We start from the raw sequence: 19,861 nt of genomic DNA, 5'->3' as shown, positions 1-19,861 counted from the left end.
TTTCTCAATAATAAAATCCAAAGTCTGAAAGTAATGTCAGCCCCCTTTGTGAGCCATGGAAATACTCATGAGTATTCTTTCCAGTGTAGGCTGTTCAACTCAACAAGGCTCTTCCACAGGTTAAATGCAAATTATGTAAGAAGATGGCCCATGTTCTCTCTTGAAGAACAAGTTTAATGTTATGAGGTGTAATGTGAAATGTGATGTATAATGTGACTTGTAAGGTGCATTAAAGATGTCAGTAGTATTGATAAAGTGTGTAGTTTGACAGTATGGATAGTGAGAGTTAATGTTTGGGACTAGCAGTAACTGTTTTTCCTGTCAGGAGCCAGTTTTTCTGTCAGGGCCTGGAGTGTATGGCTAGAGGACCTGAGGTCCAATGTGAGCAGTGCCTCATTTTGGGGTGTCCCTGAGGTGAGAGGAGACTAAAAGGAAAGGGATAGCAAGATCTGGAACAGAAGTGACTGAGAGATAGATTGATCTACCTGAGACGGGTCCTGGGAGAGGACGCCTAGCCACAAGGTCCAGAGTTTATAACTCTTGAAGGTAACGGGCCTAGACAGGACTGACTATGTGAGATGAGTAGGGAGGGAGTTCCATAGATTCAGCAGGAGTGACCATAATGGCACCCTAAAAAAATAGAAGAAAAGGAAACGGGGGATGAATAAATTACTCTTACTAAGCAGAACTGTAAAGTTGAGCTGGTTTGCGGTGAAGTAGTGATAAACAGTCAATACTGAGTATCAATAGAAAGAGTAAGGTACCGTCACATTAAGCGACGCTGCAGCGATATAGACAACGATGCCGAACGCTGCAGCGTCGCTGTTTCGTTGTTGTGTGGTCGCTGGAGAGCTGTCGCACAGACAGCTCTCCAGCGACCAACGATGTCGAAGTCCCCAGGTAACCAGGGTAAACATCGGGTTACTAAGCGCAGGGCCGCGCTTAGTAACCCGATGTTTACCCTGGTTACCAGTGTAAATGTAAAAAACACTACATACTTACATTTCGGTGCCTGTCGCGTCCCCCGGCGTCTGCTTCCCTGCACTGTGTAAGCGCTGGCCCTAAAGCACAGCAGTGACGTCACCGCTGTGCTTTGCTTTACGGCCGGTACTGACACATTCAGTGCAGGAAGCTCTGAGCAGCAGCGCGGACGCCGGGGGACGTGACAGACATCAGAGGGTGAGTATGTACTGTTTTTTATTTTACTTTTACAATGGTAACCAGCGTAAATATCCGGTTACTAAGCGCGGCCCTGCGCTTAGTAACCCGATATTTACCCTGGTTACCATCGTAAAACATTGCTGGCATCGTTGCTTTTGCTGTCAAACACAACGATACACGCCGTTCTGACGACCAAATAAAGTTCTGGCCTTCTAGCTCCGACAAACGATATCACAGCAGGATCCTGATCGCTGCTGCGTGTCAAACACAATGATATCGCTATCCAGGACGCTGCAACGTCACGGATCGCTATCGTTATCGTTGGAAAGTTGGTCAGTGTGAAGGTACCTTAAAGAGAAAAGGCAAAGATAGAGAACAACAAAGGAAAGAAGGAAGCAAATTGTGTGCCTGTGATCTCTTGTATAAATATTCCCTACCAAGTTCCCATTCAGTAAAACGTTTATTGTGGAATGGTGGATGAATGGATGCAAACCAGCATCATCGGTTACATGTGGCCTGTACGGGCATAGCGTCCTCACAGCAGAAGTCCATACACCCTTCCAGGACCCCCAACCTTCATGTAATGTAGCAGGGTGCAATAAATGAGAACCTCACCCAAGGCTACCACCCTGCACCACATTACAATTACACGAACTCTTTCTGATAAGTAATGTTTAACTTTTCTTTTCCTTCGGTATTTTTAATGCATGCAAATTACTCAAGCCAAAATTGTATATGTTTTAAAAGGATATAAAATGTATTAAAGAATATTAGAACTAATGATAATAGGATGATAAACACAATCATTGTCTCTGTTTAGGGTCGAGCTGGTCGGATTGGTGCTCCCGGATGTAAAGGAGACCCAGGAGGCAAGGTAAGATTTCCCATAGCTATGCAGTCTAGTGAAAATCTTGCGGAAATGGTGTGTAGGATACTATTATGTAGTGGTCCAGATAAAGAAACCTTCAGCCAATGTACTAATCTGTAGGTAGATACCATTTTGAATACATGTGGCTTTCTTGCTTCCAGTCAAGTGGGCGGTACCAGGTAAAATGAACAGTCAGCACCCTCTCTATACAATGAGTGTGCTGTAATCACTCCCCTGCTTAATTTTTTTCCTTCCAATTTGCAGATCACTATGTCTGCAGGTAAATATTTTTTTTTTTATTTTTTATTAATGTTAGGTTGCTTTTAGGAAGTGCTACATCTGTAGTTAAAACAGTTCCCAGTTGAAAAGTTTGTTACATAAAGGATCATTGAGTGTGAGTCGCCCGCCAGGGCCGTGGGGTACCCGGTACCAGGTCCAGTGGTCACAGGGGGATGTCACGGTGGCGACCCGGTTCGAGGCCCTGGGCGCCCATGTAAAAGGGAGATTGAATAAAGTTTATGTTCGTGACGCCACCTGTGGTATTCGGTCAGTGAGGACCGACGCTGCTTTAAGGGGTCCTCTGGGGTGATGTTATGGCACCTAGATAGTATTACTTTCCACAGGTGAAGTGTATCCCCAGGGCTCCCGGTGTGTAGATGGAAGATGGTGAATAGTGCAGTAAAGAACGTGGACACAGGTTTGCAGTTTCTTTACCTGGTTTACTGAAGACTTCAGGCAGCCACAGTTCAGGGTACCAGATCACAGGGCAGGCAGGGTCCGGCCAGCTTGAAAGCGAATCCAGAGTCCCCTTTACCAGGTGGAGTTAAAAGCCTTCCTCAAAGCATGGTGGTGTTGTAGTCCCTTACTGCCTATGGCAGTCCTCACAGTTCTTCTCTCTGTCCCCCATATAGGATAGGACATTACCTGTATGACAGGTAACTTGAGCCTTTTTACAGGGACTCTATCACGCACCGGCCCCAATGTGTTAATGTGTCTTCAGGTGTGTGTGGCAGACAGGTAACTTGCCGTTCAGCTGTCCTGCCGGTCTCTGCTGTAAGTCCTAAAGTCCCTTACAACCTCGGTGTTCCGGCTACCGGTTATCTGCGCTTCAGAGGGAGGCAGCCTGTTCGCAGCTGGTCTCCCCTGTTGTCCCTCTCCTGTGCTTCACTCTCCTGCACGCTCACTGAACGATGTTCTGCTTTCGGTATTATCTCTGTCCAGGATTTGCAGCACTTTCTCGTGGCTGCACGGCTCCTCATACGTTCTTGCTGCCTCAGACTGCTCCAGTCTGCTTCCTGGCACTTTCTGTCTTTCCCCTCCGAAACCACAATATATATATATATATATATATATATATAGGGGAGTCACCTAGAAATAGGATCAAAAGCTCCCTCTTGTAGCCTGGAGTGTGAACATGTGTGTATGGTGATTACTTGATAAAAGATATCCTTCATCGCTTCCAAACGTAACATCACTCTCCCCGTGGGGAAAGCAATGCCACTGTGATGACCAGGACCCTGAGACGCCACAAGTGCATATATGAAAAGCTTCCTAGTGTCCAAAAATAAAAGGTCATACAGTTCTGAAAGGCATAGTGCATACAGTGTCCAGATAACTAGTGCCCACATTATCAGTGAAAAAGTGCTCACAGTGACCATAAGAGTCAGGTATATGGAGCTCAGAAAAAGTGTCGGGATAAATACAACTAACCATACAAAAATAATTACAAAATGGCTAGATAAATGTTTGCACAGTGAATTTACAGGAATTTACATTATCCTGTTCAATAGCGTCTTATAGTGCCCTAAGTACTAGCATCAAACTTTGCCCAAATTACTTGGGCCATGCAGAGCACACTGTCTAGGGCCACATTGGGCTTAGGTAAATAGTGTATTATCCAGTTTCACCTCCATCATGGCTAAAAGTATTCTGGTAAAAACAAATATTAAGATTTATAACATAGATCCAAAGGGTAACATTTCTGCTTGTGAAGCAAGCCTGGCATGCCAATCTGAGGAGACTTGTAAGCCATACATGCTCCTCTGGGAAATTAAATATGCAAATTGCATCTGCAAAGAGGAAGAGGACTAGAACGAGAGTGCCGAGTATTGGAAGTAGCAATCCTAAAAGTCAATGCCGACCCTTTAATGAGCCTTGAACCATGACTTAGGGTAACAGGCAAACCAGAATGTCAATTTGCAGACACTGTGTTTCAGGGTTTTGCCCCTCATCAGTGCAAGATGTGAGATCTGGTTCGACTGGATTGACAAACTCAGCCAAAACTCCAGCACCCCAGGTGTGCCTTCAGGCTATCTCTTCCACCAACATGTGCTAAACTTCCACAGCCAAGTTTTTCCATTGCTTCTTTTACGCACAACACATAACTAAAAGCAATAAAGCACCACAACTTGCCTCTTCGAACATAAATAAAACAATGGAAAAAGACAGTAATTCCATGGGGTCCAGTAATATAGTGTTCAGTGCATATAGTGCATAGGTAAGGAACGAAATATTGTGCCAATGTAAGCAGGGTCGCCAATTTGACTTTTTATTTTTTTCTGGACAGATTATCAAAAAATCACAAACGATATGTTTACGGACACATTGGAAAACCATAATCATTATGATTAGAAGTGATACACATCTACAGCAAATAATGCTGATAAGAAGACATCAGCTGCGTTCACTGTAAAATGATGATGATAATTACAGTCAAAATAATTTGTAGAAGTTTCTTCAGCTTCAAAAAAAAATCACATACACTATACATTTATTTTACAGACAGGGAAAACATGTGCCCTATTTTTACAGACTGTCCTGGAATTTCTGGGTGGTTGGCAACCCTGAATATAAGTAATGCAAATAGTACCAAGATACGGTATTACAAACAGTTTCTAGGTAAACGGTGCTCAAATGAAACATGAATAAGGGATAGATAAGGACTTACACTACCCTTTCCCAGACTATATAACATTATCCTAAATAGTAAATTATAAAGAAATTAATAAGTATCAATCAACAATCATCAATCAATCACGCCCTGGTCCTGAGTGCCGGGTATTGAAGTGAGAGACTCGCGCGAGTTTCTCCCATTGCACTCACAAGTGTGACCCCGGCCTTACTCTGACTGCCACATATAGAGGCAAAATGTCCGAGTGAATAACCTGCAAGCATTCCATTAGCCGATGTCCTGCGATTGATATAATCAATTTACCATTTACTGTGTTTTTACATTTCTAGACCATCATCTTTTCTCGGCTTTACATTTGTGACTATGTAATTGTTATTTACAGCTTCACTAAGTAAAGTTATAATTTTTGTGTAATATTTGTAATGTATGTTTTCAGGGTCCCGATGGCTATTCAGGAGATGCTGGAGACAGGGGAGAAGATGGCGATCGTGGAATTAAAGTATGCATTTATTTAGTATTCTGTATTCTGTCTGGTATTATTTTTCAGATTTAAAATTAAAGAAATAATCCTCCTATAAAAGGTTTTTATCCACTTAGTATATCGCAATCATCATATTATATAGCACTGTGTACTTACAATTGCTCATTTTGCCTTTCAACCCAGATACTTCTTCTCTTTTCTCTATGTAGAAACAAGAAGTCTCTTGTCACTGTGTTTATTATTCCCCTCTTCACCTCCTGATCCAGTTGCTCCCTCCTCCTACCCCTGCCAGGGACTTTTGCAGTGACTGATGACTCATACAGGGGAAATTGACCTCCTGTTTCTACATAGAGCTTAGAAGGCTACAGCTAGTCAGAATTGAATCTCTGATATCATAGACCTATTGGAAAGAGAAGAATTTGCAGAGTAGAAAGGCAAAATGAGCAATTGTAAGTACATAGTGCCATATAATATGACAACTGCAATATATTAATAGGATAAAAAAATTGATGGGAGACGTTCTTCTTTAAAGATCATTTAGTGGCTGAACAAATGGTAGAATACTGCATAGTAGTTAAATATGTATTGAGCTATTCAGCAGTATTTCTTGCTGGTAGTTTTGAGAGCAAACATCGTCTTTGCTGTAGCCATTAAACTTAAAATAGAACAGCTCATTATTTACCTCTTAGTACTAACCTCTGTGAAATTACCAGGGTTTGTAACCAGTAGGGTAAAGGAGCACAGGGGTGTAGTTAAAAAAAAGGTGTCTGCTGTCCAGTACGGCTCAGTGCAGCTCAGTAGTGGAATATAGCCCAGGGTATGACATTCATCTTACTGAAGCATTGTACTAGACACATATTTGATAAGTACTGAACATAGAACATACATAAGGTTTATAATATTCGTTATTAATTGACGGTATTTTTTATATTTCAGGGTGACCCTGGTCGGCCTGGACGTAGTGGACTACCTGGAACTATTGGAGAGAAAGGAGATAAGGTAAAAAAAAGTACTGTGTTTCTCCGAAAATAAGACCTACCCTAGTATGCTTGAAATATAAACCTCACGCCAAAAATAAGTTCTAGTTACAGTCAGGACCCGCGTTAGACGGCAATTGCCCAGGTCTCCACTCTTTTCGGAGACCATATTTCTAGTCCGAGGTTAAGACTACTTAAGGACCTTTGGTGACATCATGGTCATGTGATGTCACCATGATATCTGCAAAGGTCCTTTAACTGCAGGAGTCTGGAGGAAGTAGGCTGGTATGTACCAAATGTGCAGTGTGTGTACATACATGTGTATGTATGTTCAATGTGTGTAAATGCATGTGTATGTGCAGTGTGTGTCTTTATACATGTGTATGTGCAGTGTGTGTGTATGTGTGTATGGAGCGCCCCCAGACGCAGGGCCGCGGGGTACTCGGTACCAGGCCTCTCTGTCTCAGTCCTGGGGTTGTCACGGTGGCTAGACCCGGTCCGTGACCCTGCTAAGGGGCGTCCAATGAGAGATGTGATGGTGGTGCGTGATGCAGGTCGCGATGAATAACGAGGGCACAGGGTTGCAGTCTCTTTACCTCTTTACTGAAGGTTCCAGGATCCTCAATCCAGAGTACTGCTAACAGGGCTGGCTGAGACCGGCCGGTCCGAAGGCACATCCAGAGTTCCCGTTACAGGTGGAAATCAGTGACTACCTTCTAGCGCCTGTGTGTTATAGTACCTCCCAGCTGAGCACCACGGGATAGTCCTCACAACTGGTGTTTGTTTTTGATGTTCTTCTCTCACAACTTGTATCTATTCTAATGTTCTTCTCCGTCCCCCAGATGATATGGATAGGACGCACCCGTATGACGGGTAGGCCTGGAGTTCTTCCGGGACCCTAGCGTCGCCCCTCTCCCACAATTGCCCCCTATGTCTGCTTAGGTGATTTAGGTGAGACAGCCAACCTAAAATTAACTGTCCTGCCGCTGTTTGTAGTATTGCTTGGAGCCTAATACTTCCTCGGCGTTCCGGCCACCGGCTACGCGCCTCAGTAGGATGTTGCCTCGATCTTATGGCACGACTCCTACTGGCTTTATCTCCTATTTGCTGCAATCTCGTTTCTCACTTCTCCACAGTAAACCTCGCTTCTTTTCCTTTCTTAGAATGCCACCGCATTCAAGTGCAGGTGCGGCTCCATAATGTTCTGTTCTGTTCTGTTTGCTAGGCCACTGTCAGGATCCCACCCCTGACAGAGACCCCCCTGAATCTTCCCCTGCAACACCCTCTGCCACAGGATGTTGCCTGGTTCCAACCCAGTCAGCTTCTCACTAACTTCCTATCCAGCCCCCAGTTTTACCAGATTGTGAGGAGTGGCCTAATACATAGAACCCTTTGCTCCCCCTGGTGGCCAGAATGTGAAGTGTAAAGTGTGACTGTGATACCTGGTCAGGTGAACTCCTTAAGTGCCATCAGACGTACCATCACTCCCCTTAGTGGCGGAGCAACAGTACTGCAACGACCAGGACTCTGGGGCGCTGCACTCCCCCCCGGTTAAATCCAGTACTCCCGGACTGGGAAGAAAACAACAATACATGTCAGCAAAAGACATACAAATTTTGAAATGCTATGAACAAGTAATTATAACAGTGCTTCCCTTTATGGGAGGTGAGGACTCTTGAACGTTACAAACAAAACATGGTTAAATATTTTAAATAACATACTATAAATAACTTCTATTACCCAGCCGGTTATTCTACTAAGTGCAAATTCTGAACAATAATTTAACTTTTCCTTTAAGGGCGTATAAGCTGAACCCACTAAAGGCTTACTATAAAACTCTAAAATATAAATTAACTTTTTCTTTAGTTTTCTCTTCTAAGTGCAACACTCTTCTTTTGTTACTCTCTGATTTTTCGTATGCAGGACCGCCTGTCTATCTGCCCAGGCCTACTGCCTCTTTTCTTAGTACAGGATCAAGTGGCCATCTCTCTATGGCTCTCAGGAGGACTCACTAACTAACCCCTACGGGTTTACTCTATTGAAATTCAGCTTTCAACTCTTTTCTGTCCTCATTCTCTGATAACATTATTAAACATTCTCTATAACTATCTAGCTAACTACATATTACTCCTATGTAAAACATTATTACCATCTACTTTCTTTCAAGACAACATTATACTTTAAGTGCAACTAGTGAATGTTCCCTTTAAGAGGGAACCAAGTCTCTTTGAGGTAATGCAGACTCTCTCTATCTGCAAGTCCAGTTAAGGCAAGAGCTTCCATGCTGTACTCAGGAACAGTCTCTTCATAAAGCTCTCCTTCTTGTAAAACCAGTAAGGGGCACCTTTAAGAAGGTGCGAACTATTTACAATACAGTTTGTGAACCATTCACCGTCCATGATTCGGCAGTCTTTGTAACCAGTGATGAACAAAAGCAAAAATAAAATAAAAAAACAAAAGCTAAAATAAAAAGCAATAGCGATCCCGGGTAAACAAAGGGATCCCTTTAAGAATAATCCTGGTCGGGTATTAGCAACAAAGGACACGGAAGACAAACAGTTAATGAACTATATACAATTTCAGCCCTCTACAGTTTAGGCTCACAAATCAGGAGGTGGCTTCCACCAGGGATTTACCTCACAGGTAGCCCTCTGTGGCTTAGGAAGGTTTGGCCCTAAGTCCACCCCTCTCAGCCGAGGACGGGTGGAACTCAAGGTCACATGTTGGGTCGAGACCGCCGGATGATCCCCATCACAGGCAGCAGACGGCTCCTCCACAAGGGATCCAGTCTCCTGGGCCTCAGGGGCGGCCTGAAGGGCTGCGCACCGCTGGACGTCCTGAGCCCTCTAACCAGCTCCTCGCTGCCACCGGGTGTAGACTACGGCATCTCCAGGCTGCAGGTCACGGTCAGCGTCAATCTCCACATAGCAGGGTTCCACCTCGCCCCGGGTGACATGTACCTTCAGCGGCTCCCCGATCTCCTGGATAACTCCCCTTCCTTCCTGGGAGTTGAAGGTGACCACTACACCCCACTTTGGCGGAGGATCTTTCACTTCAGCTTTCAGATTGATCACAGCCACAGGCCGGGCTTCTCTTTCCTTCTCCTTTCGCCACGCGGCCATCAGGCGCCGCCGGTGATCCATCCATGGCATCAGTTCCAGATCCCGCTCCCGCGATTCACGGCCCGGCGGCGGGGTCCGTGGATCTTCCGCGGTTGGGTCAGGTGAAGAGGGGAACGCAGAGGACAGGTAGATCTCTGCAGAGTGGACCTGCCGGAAACTCACACGAGCGTAGGCCACTCGGCAGCGCGCCAGCCGCCGGGCTTCAGCTGCGGCTACCCAGTCATCTGGCGACTGTCTGCTGGGCCTCCCCATCGGCAGCTCCGCGATGGCCAGCCCCTGCAGCAATGGGGAATCCGGGACTGCTGTGGGTGATGCAGCCCTGCGCTGGGCCGGATCGTCCCCATGCGGTGTCCTGGAAGTCACCATCTTTGTCCCCTCCTCTGGATCTTCTTCTCGCGCTCTTTTTTGGGTGCGGCCCCGTCTCCATGGTCTCCACCCTCCATAGAGAATGAGGAGGCGGACCTCAGCTGCTGACAGACACGTCCTCAGGATACAGCAATACTTAGACTGGGCGGCCATTGTCTTTCGCGCTCTTCAACTTGTCTACGCCCACTTTCACGCCCTTCTTCTTCTCCTGCGCTCCTCTTAGCGCTGTAATGGCGACAGTCTTTGGCGGGAAATGGCAATACACAGTCTTTGCAATAAATCACAGTTCAGGCACAATTCAGACACACTTCCAAGGCACACATGACCTGATTCTTCAGGCTTAAGTAGATCCTGTTCGTGACGCCAAGTTGGAGTGCCTCCAGACGCAGGGCCGCGGGGTACTCGGTACCGAGCCTCTCTGTCTCAGTCCTGGGGCTGTCACGGTGGCTAGACCTGGTTCGTGACCCTGCTAAGGGGCGTCCAATGAAAGGGTGTAGGTGGTGGTGCGTGGTGCAGGTCGCGATGAATAACGAGGACACAGGGTTGCAGTCTCTTTACCTCTTTACTGAAGTTTCCAGGATCCTCAATCCAGGGTACTGCTAACAGGGCTGGCTGAGACCGGCCGGTCCGAAGGCAAATCCAGAGTTCCCTTTACAGGTGGAAATCAGTGACTACCTTCTAGCGCCTGTGTGTTGTAGTACTTCCCTGCTGAGCACCACGGGATAGTCCTCACAACTGTTGTGTCTGTTTCTGATGTTCTTCTCTCACAACTCATATCTATTCTGATGTTCTTCTCCGTCCCCCAGATGATATGGCTAGGACGCACCCGTATGATGGGTAGGCCTGGAGTTCTTCCGGGACCCTAGCGTCGCCCCTCTCCCACAATTGCCCCCTATGTCTGCTTAGGTGACTTAGGTGAGACAGCCAACCTAAAATTAACTGTCCTGCCGCTGTTTGTAGTATTGCTTGGAGCCTAATACTTCCTCGGCGTTCCGGCCACCGGCTACGCGCCTCCGTAGGATGTTGCCTCGATCTTACAACTCCTACTGGCTTTATCTCCTTTTTGCTGCGATCTCGTTTCTCACTTCTCCACAGTAAACCTCGCTTCTTTTCCTTTCTTAGGATGCCAGCCCTGACAGAGACCCCCCTGTATCTTCCCCTGCAACACCCTCTGCCACAGGATGTTGCCTGGTTCCAACCCAGTCAGCTTCTCACTAACTTCCTATCCAGCCCCCAGTTTTACCAGATTGTGAGGAGTGGCCTAATACATAGAACCCTTTGCTCTCCCTTGTGGCCAGAATGTGAAGTGTAAAGTGTGACTGTGATACCTGGTCAGGTGAACTCCTTAAGTGCCATCAGACGTACCATCACTCCCCTTAGTGGTGGAGCAACAGTACTGCAACGACCAGGACTCTGGGGCGCTGCATGTACATGTGTATGTGCAGTGTGTATATGTGTGATGACATGATTATATTTGAAAAAATGTTGATTTTTAGTTCAAGAATAAATGTGGATTATTGTTCATGATTAATAAGACATCCCCTGAAAATATGCCCTAACCAATCTTTTGGAGTAAAAAATAATATAACACCTTGTCTTATTTTCGAATACACGATAGATCCAATTGTGGAAATGTGCTGTAAGGTCTTAACATTTTTGAGAATCCTTAGGATGTAAATGCTTTTGTACAGAAACATTACATTTCTAAGGTCAAAGCTGCATTTAATCAACACATGTTTAATTGGAAAGTAAAATAAAATGCAAGTTCTACCTCCACAAATTTCACTGTCTTAGTCTACAGTTTCTCATGTTCTTACTCTACATGTGGTGTATAAAAATTCTGGAGTTAGATATCCTTACTTCCAATTGTTGGTTTCTTAACTTGTTATTTCTGAATTGTCCTATATGTTTCTCCACCCTGACCCTCTCTAATTGTAACTTGTTAGGGTCCCGCAGGAAACATTGGAGCTCCTGGTTCTCCAGGTGAGAAAGGGAATAAAGGAGGACCAGGAACGCAAGGACCAAAAGGGGAACCAGTAAGGCCATACTTGTCTATTTTTAAACTTGATTGGTTGAATATCTGTTGCTATTATCACAATGTCGGGTCTATTATCTGTTGTTCATCTTAGCTCAGCATGGTCTATCATAACTCAATAGACTCTTTTGGTCTCGTAGACACTTTTTTTTATTGACTTTGTTATCATTTAGGGTCGTAGAGGAGATCCTGGTACCAAAGGAGGTGCAGGAACTGATGGTCCTAAAGGAGAGAAGGTAAACAATCTGCTGGTCTAAGGCCCATTTACACTTCTGACTCCGGCCTCTAAACAACCACCAATTGGCCATATACAGTAATCATATAATGGCCTGTTTGGACAGACCAACCAGAATTCTTTGCTCGCAGACTGATTGTTAATATGACCGTTCTGTCCTCATAGAATATTATGTTTTCAGCAGTACATATCCTGGTTACTCAGGATGATGTGCTGCCGAGAACAATGATTTTTAAGCTGCTTAAAAATCATTGCACCTGATGAATTAGTGTTTTGCTTATTAGGTGATTTCCAGTCTGTTTAGACTGATAATCGAGAAATTAGCTTTCCTAGGAATGCTTTTTCCCCCAATTTCAGCCCATCTAAGTGGATGCTATGTGTTCTTCATGTATTGATAACAGTTTGGTCCAAATTATGGGAGTGAACTCAATGATTTTTCGGGAAAGCACAAGTAAATTTTAAAATATTTTGATAATAGTTTCAACGTCTCTCTTGATTGTTCTTTTGCTGTTTTTTGCATACAGGGTGATCCCGGACCAGAGGGTCCACGAGGTCTTGGTGGAGAAGCTGGAGTGAAAGGGGGAAGGGTAAAATCAAATTTATGTTTAGGTGCATGATTTGGCATATAGTCACAAAAGTTACACACTTATAGAAAACCTTGTATCATGATACCACACAGAGTTTTCTTCAAGCGATGCAGCCTAGCTAATGTACACTTATGGTGGTCAAGCTTTGTGTAGCAAGTTCCTTGATTGAACCTTGTTGTGATGACAATATGACATATAAGCAACAACACGTACAAGTATTCAGTTACTATCAGGCTTAATTAGGCTTTTTTCTACTCTAGCAATTATGTCATTAATCATTGACGTACTGTTGTTCTTAAAGGGTGATCGTGGCGCTCCGGGACCAAGAGGAGGTCAAGGACCAGTAGGTGTAGCTGGGAGAAATGTAAGTTTACCAATTACCTTTATATTTTTTCTTCGACTCTCATTGTGACCCACTATACAGAAATACATGACAATATAATAATGAAATGGACATACCACGGTCTAGCAGCGATCCAGCCAGCTCCAGAGCAGTGCTTACAAATTCTAAAGTAAAGAGCTTGTAAGCACTGCACTCCTTTCCTAGGATACTGACCACCACTGTTAGACTGCAGAGGTGGCTGGTAACCTAAGTAACAAGGCATAAACAATAAAATAATCAAATCCTAATATCTTGAGAACAGAGAAGATTTTAAAGAACATAGGTTGCTTGATTTTACAAGCACTTTGCAATTTTACCAATTTAAGATGGTAGGACAACTCCTATTATTCCATTTAGTCTCTATACGGCTTTATTTGATTCTCTGATATTCTTTTCAAGTCATCATTTGTGAATTAATTTTAGGTTTGCATAGCAATGTCCTAAAATTTCTGCTTTCCAACATTTAAAGAGGTACAATATTCCATTTGCTGCAAGTTATCACTTTGTGTCCTCCATTGTAAGTCCAGCAGCAGTTGTACAAGACTGCGGCCGCATCATTCATCCACTATGAGACTACAGAAGATAGTTGAGTGCTGTTCTTGGCAATATCAGGCAGTCCTCATTTAAGCTGGACAAATATGTCCCCAATTCAAATAGTTATCACCTATCCACAATAGTATTATAATACCCCTTTAGCAATAATTTGACAGCGCAATTACTATGATGAAACACATATCTCAACGTTCAGAAAATTACCTACTTTTGAAGTCAAATTTTGATGGAAAAAATGCGTATTTTATTATATCAATATGAAACAAAATCGGAAATATTCCAATTTCACAGTGGTCACAGTTCTCTCAGCCTTTAAAGATCAGCAAATTAAATCACAAGACCCTGATCTAGTGGCCAGGTCAGTATTCCGTGACCACAGGACAGGTGCCCTATGAACTGCCTCCTACCTGCCTTCATCCCCGGCTTATTTTTTAACTAGCCGGCCTGGCGCGACATCATCACAGTTGCATGACACACACGCCTGCGCAGGTTTGTGCTGAAGTTTTCTGCACAGCACATAACTGTGAACAACGCTGTGCAAAGAAAAACATTGAGGAGGGCTGTGTAACACAGGTACTAGGATGCAGTGACACAGAGCAAGGGTTAACAGCGGAAAACAATTACTTGTTTAAAAGGTACAGGGGTAGCCTCCTCGCAGGGAGCAACAGGGAATAAACCAGGGGGAAGATGAACGGTACAAAGGAAAAAAATAACTCAAGGTGGCAGTTTATAAATGTCAATTGCACTTAGCGTAACTCAGATGTCCCTCTCTCTTCCTGGGTTGGGTGGCTGCCTGCTGAGGCCGGTGCTGAGTTCTTCCGGCTTCCCCGCCTAACAAGTCGGTTTCACTTCTGGCGGCAGCGGGCGGTCAACGGTCTGACCCGCTGAACCCCTAATCCGTTTTGCTGCAGCACAGCATGGAGTAATTCACTGCGATCCTTCACTCGGCGTACATTCCTCCTCACGCTCGATGAGGTCTGAGAGTCCTTGTTGTACCCGGCCTTAATTGCTGCCATGTGACCTATCTCTCTCCGCGGCTCAGCTCTAAACCCCCCTGACTCCTCTCTCTGGTGGGCAGCCCCTCTCTTTTCCAGCGCAAACCCTCTTATCCTTCCCTTGGTCACCACGCCCCCTCTACACAGGTGAAGGCTCTGCTCCGTCCTCAATCTCCTTCTCCCCTGCAACAGTAGGCCCGGGCCCAACAGTTCCGGACCCGGTGCCTTGTCAGCACCCACAGCCCGGTCTTCTCTACAGCTGCAGCTAAACCAGAGGTGAAGGCTCCTCATTTTCAGGGTGTTCCTGAGGTTGAATTAGAAGTAATCAAAAATGAGTGGCATACTTTATCTTTTGAGGATGCCCTTTAAATTCATTATGTCCCATCTGGCCTACTTTTTGTTTTTGTACAGAAAATAATTATATGGTATATGCATTATTTTATTTGTATTTGGTTTGACATTGTCTATAGTCCTAATATTAATATCATTGCTTTTATTTTCAGGGGTCAAGAGGAGACCCAGGTGACATGGGAGAAAGAGGGAACCCAGGCTTACCAGGTCCTAAAGTAAATAACAGTTTGAAATTTGTAGAATTCTTATTTAAAATATTCTTCTACAGACAGGGAAGGCAATTAATTTTCAAAGGAGCCACATGCGAAACTGTGACTGTTGGGGAGGGCTGAACTTTATTTTGCTAATATTATTATTATTATTATTGTTACTGTATATTAATAATATCACTTAATACTGAGCAGAATATGAGCTACTTCTAAAACACATTATGATAGTGCTTATTGCATAATATATTCTTACCAGTAGAAGCTAAACAAAATTACATAATGTACTGCTTTTTAGAAAGTTTAAAAAAGCAGTAAATCATACAGCTCCTGTTGTTCACCTTGTACCTTGATCAGTACTTCCCCCCACAGTATGATGACCCGTCAGTCACCTCAGTACAGAATGATGTCCCCACACACAGTATGATGTCTCCTCATCACCACCAAGCACAGCCTGCCAGTACAGACACCCACACAGTATGATGTCCCCACAGCTCTTTCCACACCCACCCACCCCAATGCAGAATGATGCCCCCACACACAATATGATGACACAAACACACACTCACACTGTATGGTGCACCCAACTGCTCCCCACACCTTTACATACAGTATGATGCCTCCACAGGTCCCAACACAGTATGCCCCCATAGCTCCTACTCAGAGTATTAAAGCTAACATATCTGCACCCAAACAGTATGATAGCCTCCAAATCATCCACAAAGTATGATTTCCCCAACATCCCGCTTTACACAGTATGATGCATACCACAGCCCCACATACACACATTATGATGCATACCACAGCCCCACACACACACAGTATGATGCCCCCATGGGCCCAATAAAGTATGATGGAGCCCACAGCAGTCCTACAGAGGATGATGACAATTACAGCTCCCCCACATAGTGTGATGGACCCAACCGCACCCCCCCACAATGATGGCTCCCACAGTTCCACACAGTATGATTGCCCCCACAGTTCTACACACAGTAATATAGACTCACAACCCTCCACAAAGTATGATAGCACCCATAGTCATCCCGCCTGCTGCGCTGAGATTTAGTTGCATATGCCACATGGTGGAAGACAGAGCTGACTGTTCCCTGCTCTACCAATGAATTCAATGTTATCTACATCCTAAGTATGCAGATACTGATGAAGTTAAGATGCCAGGTGGGAGAATGGTGGTACGCCAAGGTTTTCAGTCCTTTGACAGTCCTGGCCTGCGGGCCATACTTTTCCCAGGTCCATTCAAGCGTAATTAATTGGCTAAGACATTTACTTTATGTAGAATTTGTAAATTACTTTTAAAATCTTATACAATATTTCATTTTCCATAAAAAAATGTAAAAACTTGATCTGTAGTCCTTAAAAGCTGACATGCATGACATCTTTTTTCCTATATTAAATATTCTCCATTGAAGGATTTCATTAATATTATTATTTATTTCTTACAGGGAGACAGAGGGAGACCTGGTATTAGTTATCCAGGACCCCGCGGAGCTTCAGTGAGTATGATATGCACCAAGTCTTAAAAAAATGACTGTTCATGGAGTAGCAGATTGTTATTGATTTTCTCATTTTTGTTTTAGGGTGATAAGGGAGACAAGGGGCTTCCAGGACCACTGGTGAGATATCTTTTTGTCTTAAACCAATAATTTCACCTTTGGGTAATTCTGCTTTTTAAAATGAATATCTGTCCTGTGCCAAGCTTTATTATGGTTGGTGTAGGTGTCTTTTTGAGGCCCTTCACTGTTGTATTATATCAAGCAGGATCAGGTCTTCTCCAGGGCACCAGGAGCCTGTCTGTGCCATGATCATATAATGCCATATACCAGTCAATTCTACAGTGTTTGTTTGAGAGCCACAGGCGTATTGATGGATTTATACATCCTATACAACCAATACAACCTATATCTTTTAAGTTTAAAAATATTCGATCCTCTTATTTTTTTGCAGGGGGGACGAGGAGACTTTGGTCTTAAAGGAGCAGCAGGACCTAAGGGTGTAAATGGAGAGCCTGTAAGTAGACATTGATTTAGGTATGGGTGCCATATTAACTCCACTGTGTTGTGAGATTCTCTGACTTAGCAATTTGTGGGAAAGTGAAATTTGTAGCATTTTAAATCATCATCATGTAGGTTTTTTTTTAATTTGAGTTCCTCTTGCACAGGGTGACCCAGGACCTGTTGGAGAACCAGGCCCGCGTGGACAAACTGGAGGCCCTGGACTTCCGGTACATTTTTACTCTTACATATTAGCCATATACTTTTAAGTTTACCTTTTATATGACCTGGTATAATCAATCTGAGCTCATCATATCCCATGCATCAGTATACATATCTTCTGTATTTTGGGGTATCTATCTACAAAGTGTAGACATGACGAGTAGAAGTGTTAATGTATAAGAAGCTATATCGGAGAAGTCACTGCCAAAGTTTTGGCTATATCACTGTACAAAATGAGAAACAGTCTTTTTTTGCTTGGATCATCTTTCACTTGATTATTTTTAGCATTTTGACAATTTGAAAATTGCTTGACTTTAGTTTTCTTTCCATTTTAGGGTGATTTGGGCCCTTCTGGTGATCCCGCTTTAACTGTGAGTATATGTGAAGTTCCTAAAAAGAAAAAGAGCACTTCTGATTTAATTATATGTATCAATCCAACACACTGAAACTACACTAAATATATCAATGTGATACAATAAATTGTTAAATCCTCCATTTACGGATTATTCTTGACGCAACTAATGATTTTTTTCTTTCCTAGGAGTGTGATGTAATGACTTATGTTCGCGAGACATGTGGATGCTGTGGTTAGTTATAAAATATATAATGTACAACTTCCCATTATCAATATGTATGTCATTTTATTTGAAAGAATATCAAATCCTTAATATTTACTATGATATAGACGGCCATGTCACTAGTTTTTCTAAATTTACCGTTGCTTTGGCAAAACTTTTCTTCCCACTTGTGAAAATGAATCTGAGGTAAAATTGGCTCCCTGCAAGAAAATAACATGGTTTGTTCTTGTCAAATCTTCATAGTAAGCTGATTCTGTGGCTGTACCACATGAATATGTATTTTTGTGATTTAATATGGATTGATTAAGGTGGTCAGAGTGTTTTCAAATGTTAAGTGTTGTTTGCGCCATAACTTTACCCTCAAACTTTGCTGCCTCTAATGATAATTGATCTATGTTCATAACTGATGTGTGATCAGGTCTTCCCCATGTCGGCAGCGGCCCAGAACTGCTCAATTACAGAGCTGCACTGCACATCTCCATCGACTGTATAGTGGTCGCGAATGGATACTGCAAATCCGCTCTTTATTCAAATCAATAGGGGGTGAATGTGCGGTATCCGGCTGCCCCCACTATTCCATCAACTGAGCTGTTCTGTGCAGCTCCGTGACCAAGCATTTGCGGTCAACCCCGGGAACAGCCCATTGGCAGGGTGCCGGGTGTCATGCCCCCACTGATCAGACATTGATTACCTATCCTAAGGATTGCTCATCAGTGTTAAAGTCCTGGAAAACACCTTTAGCTAGAATCCGTATTAGAGACAAGTGAATTTCCAAAAATGCATTTCTTGCAGATTTTCTCAAATCGTCCGACAGATTTGATTATTTATTCATAAAATTCTGCCTAAATCGAATTTGTCCTAAACTGATATTTATTATGCTCTCATGTCTCTTTGGACCCCATAGGGTAATAATCATAGGGCTGGGAAGGGATGAAAAAACCTAAAAGTTTATACTCACCTATGGCTGCAACTCTCCACCTGTTACACCACTTGCTTCTCTTCAGTCTTCTCTCCTTCAATCTTCTGGCTCTAACTAAGGCTCAAATATTCACATGGGTTGTTGTGATGCACATGAGTCATTGGCATTACCCCATGTGAACCCCATTGGGTGATGCACTTCTTTAACATGCTTTACACCTTTTGTGGATACGTGAGGCATAGTCAGTGCCCAAATATTGAAGAAGACCGAAGAAGAGAAGATCATAGAGAAGACTGATCTGAAGTGAGCAGAGTACTAGGAGGAAAGATGTGGAGGCAAGATAGGTAAGCGACTTTGCGAGGACAGGTGGGTATAATATTTTTCAACCCCTTTCTAGCCCTATAGAGAAGCAAATAGTTGATTAGTTACCACTCTTTTGCTGGATTTGCGTGAATCGAATCCCAAAAATTTTAATTTGGAAGATTTCAAGGTGTTTGTGAAATTTGTGACAAATTTGATTAGCTAATCTGTAATCTGCATCCTTCTTTTACAAGTGCTAATTTATGCTCTTGTAGCCTGTAATTAGGTTCCTACACATTAATTATTTTAAGGTCCGACAATTTCATTGACTTACCACTCTTGTTTGCTCCTACAGATTGTGAGAAGCAATGTGGTGCCCTGGATATCGTCTTTATTATCGACAGCTCTGAGAGTATTGGATATACAAACTTTACTCTGGAGAAGAACTTTGTCATCAATGTTGTAAGCAAACTTGGATCTATGGCTAAAGATCCCAACTCTGTTACAGGTAAGTTATGTTTTGAGGTACAAGACATAATTTTGCAGAAACAAAACCGTATTTGTCCATCTTTGTCTGAGAATTGTATACATTTAACTTTTTTCA

General features: G+C 43.5%; 1 protein-coding gene across 2 annotated transcripts in view; it reads left to right on the top strand.

Annotated features, from left to right (window-relative positions):
* COL6A2 (collagen type VI alpha 2 chain) overlaps positions 1-19,861 on the top strand; it is a 54,134-nt gene that overhangs the window by 22,739 nt on the left and 11,534 nt on the right. For both annotated transcript variants that reach the window (XM_077272555.1, XM_077272556.1), the window contains exons 11-25: positions 1,982-2,035; positions 5,377-5,439; positions 6,358-6,420; positions 11,833-11,922; positions 12,095-12,157; positions 12,681-12,743; positions 13,045-13,107; positions 15,176-15,238; positions 16,690-16,740; positions 16,825-16,860; positions 17,192-17,254; positions 17,406-17,468; positions 17,796-17,831; positions 18,002-18,047; positions 19,613-19,765. In XM_077272555.1, the coding sequence (XP_077128670.1) occupies positions 1,982-2,035; positions 5,377-5,439; positions 6,358-6,420; positions 11,833-11,922; positions 12,095-12,157; positions 12,681-12,743; positions 13,045-13,107; positions 15,176-15,238; positions 16,690-16,740; positions 16,825-16,860; positions 17,192-17,254; positions 17,406-17,468; positions 17,796-17,831; positions 18,002-18,047; positions 19,613-19,765 (970 nt within the window). The remainder of the gene's footprint in view (positions 1-1,981; positions 2,036-5,376; positions 5,440-6,357; positions 6,421-11,832; positions 11,923-12,094; positions 12,158-12,680; positions 12,744-13,044; positions 13,108-15,175; positions 15,239-16,689; positions 16,741-16,824; positions 16,861-17,191; positions 17,255-17,405; positions 17,469-17,795; positions 17,832-18,001; positions 18,048-19,612; positions 19,766-19,861) is intronic.

This window comes from Ranitomeya variabilis, chromosome 7, assembly GCF_051348905.1.
Source record: "Ranitomeya variabilis isolate aRanVar5 chromosome 7, aRanVar5.hap1, whole genome shotgun sequence".
Taxonomy (NCBI): domain Eukaryota; kingdom Metazoa; phylum Chordata; class Amphibia; order Anura; family Dendrobatidae; genus Ranitomeya; species Ranitomeya variabilis.
Note: the sequence above shows the minus strand (reverse complement) of the source record. Positions and strands in the feature narration are given on the sequence as shown.